The following is a 15,490-nucleotide window of genomic DNA, read 5'->3' as shown; positions in this document are numbered from 1 at the left end:
ACAAAAACATGGGATACTGAATCACATCCTGTGCCAGGAAAGCTTTCACTGAAACCAGAAGTGTCAGAAACAAATTGGTACATGACTTACAGTGAAAGGAAGTCAGGATGACTTTATGTATCTAATGAGCTACCAAGGCTCACTAAAGGACTGAAAGGGGTTTGCTAGCAGAGGATTGAGTATCTAGATATTTAAGCATCAGGAGAGGGAGGAGTCTCGGGTGTCCATGTCTGTATCATTTCCCTGCAACTTCTGCCCAATTCACTGCCTCTTGCAGCTGCAGAGAGGCGTTTTTATATCCCAACTTACCACATAGCCTCATGTGCCCCTACTCCATTCATTTTTTCCTCCTCCTGCAGTATCTGAGTGCTTACTGATCTTTAATGTACTCACCATCATGGCATCCCCACCATTGGGGAAAGAGAGGCACAAAGACAGCAAGTGATGAGCCCCAGGCTACAGAGGGGGTCTGTGGTGAAGCAGCAGTGTGTTGGCCCCAGGCAGATGTCCACATCTTTGAGCTGTCCCTCTCTTCCCTGGAAGTCCCTGGAGCAGGATGCGGGGATGTGTTGGGTCCTGCAATCAGGAGATGTGGCCAGACCACCTTGCTCTGTCTGACATTGCCAACATCTAACTGAATGTTTTTTGCCCAAGGTTTCTATTCCTCCAGGACTTAATACTTAAAACTAAAATACAGCCAAGAGCTGTCAGAAAAGCAATTAAAACCAAGAGACATCTTACCACTATTTCTGGGACTGTAGCAGACATTTTTTTTTTTTTTTTTTTTGGCAGGGCACAAGGTTCAGGCCTGTGATTTCTTCTTCAAAGCACTGCAGTGTGAAATACATGCTCACCCATTTATTTGTCTCCCACTTGATTACTGTCAGCTGAGGTAGCTACATAATACAATTCAGCAGCTTCTGTCTTATGCTTTATTTGTAACTTTGACTGCTCTAGCAAAAGTCTCAGAAAATCTACCCTGGCGCTGAATTTTCTTCCACTTTGTTTTTAGTGTATCTAAGGTAAACAAGGACTGAGCATTAGATGGAGATTATGGCAGCAGGTGTCAGAAAACCAGCTTTTTTAGGCACTCAGTGTGCGGGAGTGCAAGCTCCATCCATTTCACACATACATGATTTAAATAGTCATTAGAAATTCTAAATAATCTCTCCCTAGGCACTAGTTAATCTTCATTAAACATCTAAATACAGCGGCTAAAACTGAGTCAGCTCTTCAGTGGTCCCGGGTGGGAGGAACTCCCACCAGACTTTGGCAGCACAGGATCTGGCCTCACTGGCTCGGAGGAATGGGTTTGCTCATGCTGAGGGTTGCACACAGAAGGACCCATCCTCCACACAAGGCAGGAGAGCTCCTTCAGCAGGCAAGGAGCTGTGGTGTCCTGCAAGCAAGGAGACTGGCCCTTCAGCTGTTGTGGGAGAGCAGGGCAGCTCAGGGAGCCAGGATCTGAGGAGGCATCTGCCCGTGCTGTTCTTCAATTGCTGATGCCAGGGAGCAGATCCTGAGGCTTAGCGTTCAGAGGTACGTGCTCACTGCATGCAGTGTCTTGGCAGTGGGAACCACTGTGTGGCTGAAGGCCAAATACTGCTTTTCCAGCTCTAGTCCTCTGTCTCCAGGTCCCTGCTCTCATGCCCACTAACAGCTTCCTGGGTGTTCTTGCCCACTCCACCCCAGTGCCTTCAGGTTTTCCTTTCACTTCAAGTCCCATGTCCCATTCTGTCCTCCCTGTATATGCTTCTGTCACTATCCCACCCCAGCCCACCTTTAGGCTTGTCATTAATTTTTTCCTTGGAAGCCACAAAACTTTTGTTTCAGAGCTAGGAGAATCAGCATTGCTCTCCCCAGACAGTGCTTCAGTCCCTCACTGCTGGAGAGGGTGAGAAGAGCCAAAGAGCTCCCGTTCTGCAGTTCTGACACAGGCAAAACCCAGTGGAAACCAGACAGGGTCTTCATAACCTGTATGTGATGTCCTTCCTGCCCCTAACACCTCTAGTGATGAAAAAGGGCATCTCAGGAATCTCTTTTGCTCCATGCAACTAAACCCATCTAGCCAAGCAGCCTCACCCTTAATAAACCATGAAAAAGACACTGAGCAAAGGGGACATACCTTCAGAGGAAGTGCGAAACACTGAGACGTGCAGCAAAACACTTGGGTCCACAGCATGGGAACCTGCCTGTGTGCAGAGGTCCTGCCTGATGGGCTGGCTGGCCGTTTTCATCCTAACTGTATTAGTGATTTGCCTCAGGTTCAGAAGTGGCAGTGGTTCCCAGATAAAGTAAACCATCTTACGCAAATGCTGTGCTGATGTGGTTTGCAGTAAAGAGTAATACAAGCAACAAAACATGGTTCAGCTTGACTTATAGTGTATTAAAAAAACTGGCAGTAAAGAAAGCAGAAATTTGCTGTGCCCATGGGAGAGAGAGAAGGGAAGGTATCTCTGTGACTGCACATGTCTCTGCTAGTAAGATTATACAGGTGCTGTTATTAATGGCTTCTATACACCATACATCTTCAGCTATCCAAGCTTGTTACAACAGCTCTGTAAAACAGGGACCCTGCTTTGGGAGTGGGGAGCATCTGCAGGACCTTGCAGAACAAGAAGGTAGCCCCACAAGAGGTGCTGCACTCAGATGTGCAGTTTGCATAGCTCATGCTACATAATGAGATTTCCTTAGCAGTCCTGAGTCCTGCATCCTGGGTATGAGCGAGGGACTCTGTGCACATGTGTGATGGCAACCTCCACTTTGATACGGAAGACACTAGCAATCTCTTCTGTGTGGGACTGACCTTTCAACACCCTCTGCAGCCTACATATAGGGGAAGCCAAAGAAGCTGGTGATGAGTAAAACTGTTGGCATAAAGTTAAAGGGGCAGTTTCCTATCCCCAGGAGAGAAGCTGAGAAGCAGAAGGTTAGAAAGAAAGCAAAAACACCCACCTTTGCTCTACAAAGCCCCATTCATGCCACCCAGCTCAGCAAAACATTAGCATCACAATGTTCTTCTTGACACCAGGACAGTAAGAGAGCCAAGAAGGCATGCCCAGCACTACCACAGCTACTCAGCTAAAGGGCAGGCACAGAGCAAAGCAAAGCTTGAGCAAAGCTTAGGATGGGCTCTGCTTGCTTTCAGGGATGTGAGACAGTATTCCTAAGAAGAAGAGAAGGGCTTAGCACCCTGCAGGGAAGACAGAGAAACTTCTTTCTTACTTAAAAAGAAAAACTTTATTTTGATACATTAAAAAATCTATACATTTCTTAGACTAAAATACAGTTTTGCATCAGTATCCTGGCACAATGTCAGTTTACACAGAAAATCTAAGATTAGATCAGCACTATTAATTTCCCTTCTTTTCCTGCATTCACAGCTTGCAGTATAAAACATTTCAAGTTCTCAAGACAACAATAAACAGTGTCACATTTACTTTTTTCATTCCGAAAGGAGGTGGCATTCCACTGGAAAAAGGAGCACTTGTTAGTTGATCTTGATTCAATGTAAATCACTAAGACACTCCAGGGGTTTGATTGCCCTGTTAGAAGTATGAGTGAAAGAGGATGAAAAATTTGTTTCCACATGAAGCTTTGATGGACTGTGACAATGCAAGTACTGTCAAGCCTTTAAAATCTGTTCAGAAGATTTTCCTTTTTCCTTAGGGTAGTTGCTATAATCAGCAACACAATCCACCGTATAGAAGTAATTCCTTTCTATAGGTATAGGATTCCACCTTCTTTCTTGCTCTGAAGAGCTCCAGAGCAAAGTAAAATCAGGGCACAGGGGATGTCGCTGTGAGATGTCTGTGAATCGGAATGTGAATTTTCTTAACTACTGTGAAGGTCCTGCAGAATATTTTCTACCTGTGAAATCCTGCTCTCCACCTAACCTCTGGCAGCTGCTTTCTGGCCTACATTAGAAACAAAACACCTCCCTCACTCCCCTAGGACACACTATGACATTGTCTGCGGCACTGTTTTTCTAACAAGATATATTCTCCCTTTTCAGTTTGAGCAGGGGGGGACCCAACCAATGATAAGATTGGGCACACACAGTATTTATTTGAGAGTTAAAAATCATGACTTCCATTGGAATTCCAGTCAGCACCCAACTTCTGCTGGGTTTCAGGAGTAACCAGCTTCCTAATCTCTCAAAACCTTTCTGAAATATTTCCTAGCTGCCCCTATTTCACTCAATGAGCTTGAGGAATGGTAGCCACCTATGCTGCCGGCATCTTTCATCATATACTTAGACAGGCCAGAACTGTCTTTAAAGTTACTGAAATTAGACTAGTTCTGCTAAAGTCAGCTGGTAATTTTGCTCTGAATTCTTGCAATTTTGGTTCTAAGTGGAGTCTCATGTTTCTATAGAAGAGTACCAAATGCTTAAAACACCAAGTTCTGCTCATCATATTCGTATATGATGACTTGACCTCAATGAGAGAGGGGAGAACCTGATGGTGTTTGCTGATTTTCTGCTTTAACATACCTCTGTCAAATGAATGCCAGATAGTTTAGCCTCCAAATGGGTATTTTTAGATGAATTCATGCTACCTATTGTCCCTATAATTATTTTCATAATTCTAATGTCTCTGAAGAGCTTTGGCTTGATTGCATCAGCTTGTAAACACTGCAAGACACATCACAGCTCCATCCCAGAACAGAAATTCTGCCTTTTATACATGACCCACATCACAAGATACAAGTTTCATCTCTTCTCTCATCACTCTAAATATAAAAGCAAAAACTATACCTTGAGAACAGTATTTGCTACAGAACACAAGAAATACAAATATACTAGTCTCCATAATCTCTTGTTATGTGATGGATATAACAGCAGAGATGAAACAGTTGAAAGAGCATTTATAAATGAAGTATTTAGAGTAAACTTCCATCATTCCAATGAACAAGCTGAGTGCAAGAAATGCTTCAAATAAGTCTGTTGGGTTTTGTTTTGGGAAACAGGAGGTGTTTTTTTCCACAAAGATGATATAGGATTGCTGTGGTGATAATGTGACACACAAGCTGTTCAAGAAACAATTGACCAGTGATGTTTAGATTCAGTAAACAGTATCTGCACAGGCAAAGCCATGATTAAAAAAAGAAAGGATGCTGTTAGGTATCTACTTTTAAATCTTAAGAGTGTTTCTTAAAATGACTGTGCCATGTTCAATACAGCATGTAATATGTACTCAGAACAAAATGATCACTGGATGGTGATGATGAGTATATGTCTGCTACATGCATTTTATTCTGACTCTATAACACACATTCATAGAACACATCATAACCACTGAGAGCAAACCACTGAAGTGCATGCCCTGAGGGCACATTAAGTATGTTGTCTCTAACACTGGCTGCTCAATTGCCAGAACACTGATACAGAAAGGGCTCATTTTTGCTTTATATCCCCATTTTGTGCTGAAAGAGTAAGAGCTAGCATCCCCTGCTCCCTCCATAGAAGAGAGCACTGCAGAGCAGGCTAATTGCCCACTGCGAAAAAAAGCCCTTTCAGAAAGAAGTAACCACCCTGAGAAGGTGCTGTACAGAAACACAGAGAGCAAGTCCTGGACTAACTCTTGGGTAAGTGGACCTGTGTACTAGGTTAGGCTGGGATGAAGTTAATTTTCTTCACAGCAGCCCGCATGGTGCTGTGTTCTAGATTTGTGACCAAAAGTGTTGGTAACACAACGTTTTACCTATTGCTGAGCAGTGCTTGCACAGGGTCAAGGCCTCCTCTGTTTTCTCAGTCTGCCACCCCAGCATAGTAGTCTGAGGTTGGGCAAGGGGGTGAGAGGGCACCAGGACAGCTGACCTGAACAGACTGAAGAAATATTCCATATCATATGATGTCATACTCAGCAATAAAATTGGGGGTGGGGGGTGGTGGTGTGTGTGTGTGTGGTTCCAAAATAACTTGCTTGGAGACTGGCTGGGCATTGGTCTGCTAGTGGGAGGTGGAGAGTGATTGCCTTTGCATCACTTGGATTTTTTTTTTTTCCCTTAACTTAATGAACTGTCTTTATCTCAATGCTTTTGTCCTTCCAATGCTCTCTCCCATCCTGATGGGGGAACTGAGCAAGCAACAGAGCAGGGGCTTACCTGCCAGCCAGGGTCAACCCACCACAATGTGTAACTGGGTTATCTACTTTAAGTTCTCCCTTTTAGGATGTGCTTTCCTGATGAAGAAAGTCCTTGGGTTACCATGCCAAGCTAAGGCCACATGTAAAACCCTATCATGTTTTTGGCAGCTGGGAGTGTGAACACAAGCTACTGGAAGGCTGAAGATGCAATTCTAAGCTGGCCATACCATATGTTTAGTCTAGCACAGCAGCACTGAAAGTGTAGAAGTGAAGGGGCTGCACTCCTAACCACAGCAAACAGAGTGATGGAGTGTTATCTGTTATCATACAAAATAAAAAACCACCTCAGAACTTCAGCTCAGTGCCTGCTTCCCATCCCATTCAGTCCAGGTGATATCCTGAATCATTGCCTCAGGAAGGTGAGGAGGCATGTGCTAAGATTGGTGGGACAAAGGGAAGCTGCCACTCTGCCACTTGGCCCTCCTTTGCTGAAAGAGCAATACAGAAATGAGAGCTAAAAGAACAAAAAAAATTCTCTAGGGCTGGAAGAAGCAATAAAGGTGACAGATGCCTGCTCAACTTCCAAATGAAAGAGTAAAATAATGTGGGAAAAATTTAACAATTTAAAGAATGGCATGCTTTTTTCCTTTGAAACCTATCTGATCAGAGGCTATGATGTGGGCTGTCTGCAGAAACCAAATGCTGGGAACCATTAATCCCATTGGCTTAATTTTTAAACCCAAATTGTTCATCCCGAATCTCCAGTCCTCAAGCACTACTTGGTTCAGTGGACTTTCCAAGGAGATGATTTCTCTGTCTCAGCTGTCTCATCTGCTCCTCCTGCAGTGTTATTCCCAGTGCAGCATCACCCTCTGGTTAGTCTAGACTGCTTCTCACAAAGCAGTCAATATATTGCCTTTAATAACCAGCTGGCAAAAAAAGTGTTTAATCCATCACAACTGGCAGACCCCAGCACCTCTACTGCCAACTAGGGATTTACATGTCAAGTGTTCTCCCACTCCACTATCCCCACTGTGGAAGGAAAGCAGAGTCTAAATTTGTCCTGAAAAATTGCCTCTTCAGACATCAGTCTTCTGCTTATCTCCTTGCACAAGACAGAGCTGGAAGAGGGCAGCTTGCAGTCTGGTTGCAAATGAACTTCAAAGGACATTCAAAAGGGCTTTAAAGGGCCACTGGAAGCCTGCGTGTGGATGGAATGCCTTTTTGGCATGACTGAAAAGCTCCGCATGACGGATATACACTCAAGAATGGTGCACACGATTTAAGAACTTTATAATGATATATAGATTTGTCACTTAAACATTATAACTACCCATAGAAAAGTGTTGCCTGTATCTTTTAAACACCATGTAAATAAAACAAATTTATTTTTAAGACAGGATAAACTGCTATAAAAATGGTGCACAGTCAAGTCATACAAAAATACAAAATTTGTTTCCAACTGCAATCCTAGTTGCAATTACAGAGAAAAGCCCCCACCCAGGACTTCCAGTGAGCAGAGAACACAAACTTGCAGAACTGGTCATGGCAGAAATTTGTTGTCAAAATGAGCAGACTCCAAGCACCTTCAATCAAAGCACCTTCACAGCAACTTCCAAACAAGATGGAAATCAGTTCCTCTGGAACTACCTGGGTACTTGGTAAATCTCTTAGCCTTGGAATCTAGTTTCTACGATTTGTCAAAGTCTGGTTTTAAAATTTCTGTTGCTAAACCCCACTGATCTACACAAATACTGGTGTTCAGTGCCACTGCTGTCTTAGACACTGGTACAGCAGAAATGCCTCCTCTCCACAAACTTAAGGCTGCTCCAGTGCTTCTAGGTAGTCTGACCTCTTGCACTGAGAGGCCTTGCCAGTGCTCCTGTCTGAATCCCTAAATTGAAGCTCTAGTCCAGTTAGCACTTACGTGGATGTGTAACTTACAACTTCCATACTTAAGAGAGCCCTCCTGATGTCATTTGAGCTACCAACATGGTTCACTTAAATGAGTGTGTCTAAGTGCTTGCAGGATTGGATAATTCTGTCTCCCTGCCTCCCCAGCAGCTATAATTTCTAAATATATTTTTATTTTCATACCTTTCATATAGCTTGGGTTCTGTGATATGAAAAGAGTAAATCCTTTTAATTAGCTTACCGAAAGAAAACTAAACAAATTTGTTATCAAGTGACTTCTAGAAGCAGAAGTGAAATATTTCACTATTGCCAAAAGAGCACTGGTTAGCTACACGATACTACATATTTTTTTAAACCTTCAGCAGCAATTTAAAGGTCTGATCCTCTGAAAGGAAGCACAGATAACTGCTTACTTATTAAACTTTGATAACACAAGTTGTGCATGTGTATACCTAGACATACCTCTTTACTCCATCACAAAGCTTCTGTAGAAGGACTTCTCTCTTTCAAAAGATTTTCTTGAATGGAGTGATTGAACCATTGAGGCATTATTTATTTGTACAGAGCTTGTATTTAGTGCAATAAGTTTAAAAATTCTGCTCTGAAATATTCTTTACATTAACAAAAATAGTTTTTTTAAAAAAATTGTAACAAAAGGAGTATATAGCACAGACAGATCATGAATTCTTAGCAAATACACTTTTAAGCATTTACCATTACAATATGCTGAACAACTGAATATTAGCATTCATATCTGGTGAGCTTCCAGACTGAAAAGAAATGTAAGTATCTAATAATAATAAAAAAGCATGTTTTCTTGTCAATATTTGATAACTTTAGATAACTATCCTGGCAGTTATACTTCCAAAGAAATGTTTCTCTGCCCTTTCCTGTTTCAGCCACCTGCTACAGTACATACAAATATGGATGAAACAACAGGCAAGGAGTGGTTCCTTCCACCTCCCAGAGCTCTCTGGCATTAAATAAAATGAAGCATACAGTACTTTTTTGTACAGTAGTACAGTTCATTTCTCTTCCCACCCTCAGCATCTTTATGTTTAGTCATGAATTAATCATGAGTATGGCTAAGACTGAGCTTTAACAATCTGTTATTTCAATTGCTCATATGGAGAATCATTACCCTTCAAAGGAGCACTGCTGAAGCGTGAAGGAGGCTACTGAACTCAAGGGGAGGATAGAGGGCAACGGGTATGAGGGGTAAGTAGGGTAAAACAGGAAGTTAATTGCATATAAAAATTATCTGTCCCCATTTTGTAGTTTCTATTTAATAGGAGATGCAAGGGCTCCCACATACCTGAATACCTGAGGAGTTGGTTATTGTGATAACTGATACCAATAAACAAAACTGTGCCCCACCAGGGCTGTAAAGTAAAATGACTGCTTACAAACTTGTTCAAACTGAATGAACTCTCACTGAAACCACCTTTTGAAAAACTATATTCGAGACTTTTCTTGATTTGAAGGTTTTCTTTGCATGTAACTGTCCTGAATTTAATGCAAATTTAAACAAACTAAACAAGTAAAACTCTCAGCAGATTAGTAGTGTCATGGGAAATCTGTCTCCAAACTCAGTCATCACTTCAGATTATCTTTACAATGATACCTCTTCCAGATTTTAAAATATCAAGCAGATAAGAATCAACATTTCCATGACCACAATGAATAATTTAAAAAATCAACAATGATAAAGCTGCTCGTAAAAGCCACCCGTATGAAAAGAGTACATGTTTCACAAAAATAATTGTTAAAAAAAGTATTAAATCCCTGTTCCTTTTCTCTGATTTTGGCTGTTTGTTTATTTTTATATATATATATATATATGTATGTATATATGTATATATATACTGGTTTGGAATGTCAATGGGTTCCAATATGGCTGGCTAGTTTCAAGATGAACTTGCTCCAGAGGCCTAGAAAACAAAGTCATACAGTACAGTCTTAGACAAATGCCAAAGGACAAGGAGAAACTGAGTCAAAGGGGTCACTGGAAACTATAAAGAAAGAAGCCTGAAAAGTGGCTTTTTTTTCTTGTGCCTTGATACAAGAACAGAAGGTCCTAAATGTTTCGTCATCTCTGCTATTAACACCTATTTAAAATACAACCACACTTAGGGCATTTCACTTTTAGAACTAATTGTCATGTCTAAGAAATATTCGCATTTCAAGGAGACTGAAGCAAAATAGTAAAGACTCTCATTTTAAAAAAGAAAAATTAATCTAATTTTCAGGCACCCAATTTTGGGACTATAGGCACTACTAGTACAGAATATACTTATGAATGATCCTATTCCAGATGTAACCGCAGCCTTTATCAATGCTTTGGGGAAAGGTATCAGAAATTTCATGGAGGTGACTGCTGTGTCTTGTCCTTGTCAGGAAGTGAGATCCCAGTATTTCAGGATCTATTCAACAGGAGCTGAACGCCCAAAAATGGAAGACTACTTGAGAAAACAAGGCCCAATCAGTTCCAAACAAGACAATCACATGAGCAGCAGAACTGGGAGTAATTCAGCAGGTGACACTCAGGCTGAGCCCCAAGTGCTCAGTATCTTCTCCAGCAGTCCTAGTGGAGTCCTAGTCCCAGTGCCAGGCTCAAACACCTAGAGTCAAGTTCCTAAAAGAACAAGACCACTCGGCTTGTACATACTTGGTTTGTCGTTTTACAAGGTGGAGATAAATAAAGGTTTTCACATCCAAGCTTTAGGCAGTCAAGTACAAAAGTGTAAGTAATGGTCTGTGCTAGCACTAACAAGAATGTAAGTGGAAAACCACTTAAGGTAAACCAGTTTGAATTAGAGGCTAACACAATAAAATTTTGGACTGAGATTTTTTGTGCATGTGACTAGAGGGTTTGCACAGCCAATTCTCAAACATTTTAACAGCAGGCTTTACATCTACAGCATTTAGACCACTCTGAAAATCCCAACATCAGTGCCTGTTTGAACAGCTAGAATTACTCCCAGAAGAAAACAGTAAATGAGCATAGAATTAGGTTTTCAGATGTACAAACACAGCAGCGTTTAGGCATAAGCAAATCTAGAAACTGGTATGCTATAGTGAAATAGCAAAACACGCAAAGCCTCACATCTACCCACTCTACAGCAGGAACCCATTCCAGCTTGGTCAAAAAGTGCTCATGCAACATAGCTTCACATACATCATTGAAAAAAAAAATTCTACCGTTAGTATACAGTTATTTAGATTCCATTAGTTTAAAAATTTGTCCCCATGGTAAGGAACTGATTCAGGCCCCAAATACTCTGAGAAAATAATGATGGAAAAATATTTTATTTCACAAAGTCATATTGCACAATGACAAGTCATACCTTGCCCAGCCTGGCTCTCCATCATATGCTCTCAGTTCTCCACCTTCCAAACTCATCCTCCTATCTGTTATCTGTACCATGTATAGTTGTTCCTTATTCCAGGCTACTCAGACATGCAATGCCTTCCTAACAGGCACACCATAAGTAAAACAGGCTGCAGAAGCATAAATGATGCATTGTTCACTGTCTGTGTATCTGACAGTGTGAGATGGAAAGAGCACACAAAAGACAAGCAACATAAGTAGTTGGCAATAAAAACAAACAACTGGGAGAAATGTCATTTGAGCAGGTTGAAAGGAATCACTGTGTCCAATTCCTTGGCACTGTATAAAATAATTTGGTGAGAGCTTTAAACGCCTGGTCCTACTCTGCAACAATAGATGTGCTCAGTAGTGTTCTTCAGGCTTTTACAGTGAATGTAAGATGAATAAAAATTGTTCAGCTCAGGGCTGAAAAGTGGATTAAAGTCAGAATAGCACAATGAATTCCAGAGCCATCTTATTTTGAGAGTACTCAACAATTGGGGCTGTCTGTGTATACCACATAGCATGCACTATAATCCTAATGAAATGATATTGCTTTTGTTTCACATGACACAGTTCCTTTCATCTTACTTTTACAGGAGATGGTCTCAGCTGTGACAAAAACTCTGCCATCCAGGTGATAGGCAAGCTCACAAACAGAAAAAGCAGAACATCTTGAGTGATACAGAGAACAAAAACTTCTCCTGAGGAAGTGCAGTCAGTAAAGACAAAGAGGGAGAAGAAGTAAAAGTGAAACTCTTGGAGGATCGCCACCTCCTCATCTGCACCTACCATTGGTTTTAGCTCTCTGCCCTCAGCTCCACCTCCTCGGCCAGCTTCTTTCATAGATTTCCTACTATACTCCACAAACTCCTAAAAAACAATAATGAAGTGAAAAGTGTTTTTTTAGAGCAGACTCCAAACATCAAATCTCAAGACAAAACTTCAAGATGTTAACTGCTCAAAATGTCAACACAACTTGCTCCTCCCATTTCTCCTGTCCACAAAGTATCAAAACGTATCGAAACAGCCTGCTAAATAGCCACAAGGGTCTGCCTCATTTAATTCTGGAAGACAGACAGGTATTTGCTTTGTGTGCTGTTAAAACTTTCACATTTACCACATAAGCTCTCCTTCATGGAGATGGAAGGTAGAAGGGTGGTTGTCAAAAAAAAAACCCCACCCAAAACCCTGAGATCCCAGTTATCAAATCCTATTAAAAAAAACCCCAAACCCCTGAGATCCCAGTTATTATATCCTGTGAACTGCGTGTAATGATAGAACTCCATTAAACAGAGGCACCTGAAGATAATTACTTTCAAGGTCTTGTTGATTTTCCTAACTTCCCTCAATTCAAACTCTTAGCATTTTTCACCGGATCACAATCACCTATTCATAAAGATTAGCAAAGGTGCTAATTCAGTTTTATGTAATTTTTTTCTCTTAAAGGCAAGCATTCTGTAGTAGATTTCAGAAAACTTTAGTTGCTGGTGTTTTGTGATATCAGCTGCTGACTGAAGGAACCCACAATGCTTTAATTATTTATCTATGCTGTCTTCTGAGACAGCATTCTGCATTTTACTCTTATTCTGTGCTAAAAAGCAACTCATCAGCTACCATTTTATTTATTATATACTCTCGATTCTGTAGTGTTCTACCAAAAATTAATGTTAAATTCTTGGCATGGTTTTCCAACAAGTAATCAGAAAAAATAATTACACTAAGAAGTCATGAGAGTCTTTCTCTAGACTACACATGGGGCTACATTTTACAGGGACATATTCTATGGTTGCCACTTAAAAATATTGTCAAGAAAATTACCTACTCAACAACAAGCTGAAAGGGCTTGAGGAGCAGATTTTTTACATCGCGGTCTCTAGCTAGGGTGAACAGGGAATAAGATGGAACAAAAATAAGAACTGAATCATGCAAAGGGCCTTGATGTAGCATCTAGGCTCCAGGACAGAACATAAAACCTGTTGTTTCAGTGCATGAGACAGAGTCAAATTCTGGTTGGTATCTATCTGAAAGAAGAAAAACTCCAGCATGGTCACTACCTGTGTGTGGGGTAGAATACTCTGGCATTTTTTCTTTTCTACATCCCAAGAGAGGTCCTTCTTAGGAAAGTACAAAATCCAAGCCTTTACTCCTTGTTTTGCTGCTTTCCATTCTGCACTGTTACCATGTACAAGAAATGATACCCAAGGGTATGATTCTGCAAGACGAGACTGCTCATCTAACAGCCAGCAAACAGAAGCCAATACCAGTGATGCCACGGGAAGGAAGCATCATTACTTATCTGATGCTCATCATATCACACAGTTTGCTGATCAAGCCATAAACAAGACAATGAGGTAACCCAGGTAAAAAAATGACTGTATTAAACTCAGCTAGTGAGTTCATTCCACTGTCAAAATACCCGTTATATGGAACCATATCCTTAGACTTAGAGAGCAAGAGGAAACTTACCATGAGAACTTTATCCATGTAGAATTCCCTCCCAGGGCTCCCATCATTGTATTTTGTATCGATGGCAAAACATAAGAAGAGGACATCAACAACCATTTCATAAATGGAAAGGAAGCAGTGAGCAACCAGGAATGCAAAGAGGCAGACAATGATGAGTGGCAGCACCCAGATGGTGTAATCTCGTTGGTAATTCAGCAACATAATCCCAGCCAAACCTGTACTGCAGACAATCAGTACCTGAAGAAGAAAACAGTAAACAACTCTAATGGCAGAAGCCTTTTTTATATTTTTGGTTTGGTTTGATTTGTTTTTTTTAACCTATGTGCTTCTTGCTCTGCCAGAGCTAGAAGTAGAGGTTACAGATGCTACTGGTAATGACATCTTTACCTCCTGGATTCCCCACATCCCTAGGTGTACATGACATTTTATCCATTGGTCCAGCACATGTAAATCAGAAGTTTCAAACACATCCTTCTATACAAAAGGTATTTTTCAGAGCAAATTACATTTATATCCTGCTGTCATAGATTATTCCTGTAAAAAAACCCTATCCTGTCAATTATAAAAACCCTAGAACCTGATGCTACCAATCAACTAACATACAATTGATTTTTGGTTGCGGGGGAAAGAAGGTAGATCTTAAGAGGATGGTTATGTTTTTTCATTTTGCTGGTGGAAACAACTTCCAAGCTTGTTTTATCTCTGTACAGGGAAAATTAATCAGAATTCATGTGAGGCACTTCATGTAACAGTCTCCACGGAACTACACTATGTGTGAGGCCCTAACAGATACTTCACTGGGTACCGGGTTTGGTCTTCGGGAATAACAAAAGGACTAAAACAACTGTTGTGCCCACTCAGCATTTTGAACATTTCTGAACTTATTATTATGAACTGCAGCTAAACACAAAATTGTAAAATAGGTCAGCTTTACTGTATTATGAAAATACCAGGTGGGACTGGTAGAGGAGATGGGCTCACAGCCTAGCACTGTTTTAGCTGATACTATTTTTTATATGCTGCACTGTTTGTTTTAACATTTCTGTCACCTGTGCATTTCTCCAATAATTTGAAACACATCTTTTCAGGGAAATGTTTCCTAACACCTTTCAGACTCCTCCATAAAACCATGTTATGTAATTTCATGGTCTCCCAAGCACCTATATCTTCATTATGTGTTTATTTCTTCTCACATCTTATTGACCTAATTACAGGATTAAAAGTTCAGCCCACTTAATAGAAGTAGAGGAATGCAATAAGGAAGACAGTTCAGTCTAACTAGTGTTTGAATGCTTAGGCACTGGTCATTTTAAGTGGATTGGTATTAATTGTTTTAGTAAATAATGGCACAAAATAATTCAAAGCATAAGAATAATTCACTGGATTAAGTTTTCATAGAGTATATCTCCATCAGTTGGAGGCCCAAAAAGCTGACTGACAGCAACTATTATTCTAGTCTCCTTTTAATTCTCAGAGTAGAGGTAACTCAGTTGCTTAAGCTGGCAGTTCCTCACAGCAGGCTTCTGTACTACCTTCCAATCCAATTTTGTCATAAATGGTGATCAATAATGTGTCAATTTTCAACATAAACCTGCAGAGCCCTTACTAAACAGAATTTAGAAGAAATGCTTCCATTCCTTACAATTCT

At 40.8% G+C, this 15,490-nt stretch overlaps 1 protein-coding gene across 5 annotated transcripts in view; it reads right to left on the bottom strand.

Annotated features, from left to right (window-relative positions):
* Positions 1 to 3,214: 3,214 nt before the first annotated feature.
* SLC44A1 (solute carrier family 44 member 1) overlaps positions 3,215 to 15,490 on the bottom strand; it is a 76,210-nt gene continuing 63,934 nt past the window's right edge. For 4 of the 5 annotated variants that reach the window (XM_074811658.1, XM_074811661.1, XM_074811660.1 and 1 more), the window contains 3 exons: positions 13,843 to 14,079; positions 12,166 to 12,246; positions 3,215 to 9,934 (listed from right to left, as the gene is read on the bottom strand). In XM_074811658.1, coding sequence (XP_074667759.1) covers positions 9,911 to 9,934; positions 12,166 to 12,246; positions 13,843 to 14,079 — 342 coding nt within the window. In that variant the 3' untranslated portion in view covers positions 3,215 to 9,910. Of the gene's footprint in view, positions 12,247 to 13,842; positions 14,080 to 15,490 lie in introns of all 5 variants that reach the window. The other variant, XM_074811657.1, reaches the window with a different exon arrangement.

This window comes from Strix aluco, chromosome Z, assembly GCF_031877795.1.
Source record: "Strix aluco isolate bStrAlu1 chromosome Z, bStrAlu1.hap1, whole genome shotgun sequence".
NCBI lineage: Eukaryota > Metazoa > Chordata > Aves > Strigiformes > Strigidae > Strix > Strix aluco.
Note: the sequence above shows the minus strand (reverse complement) of the source record. Positions and strands in the feature narration are given on the sequence as shown.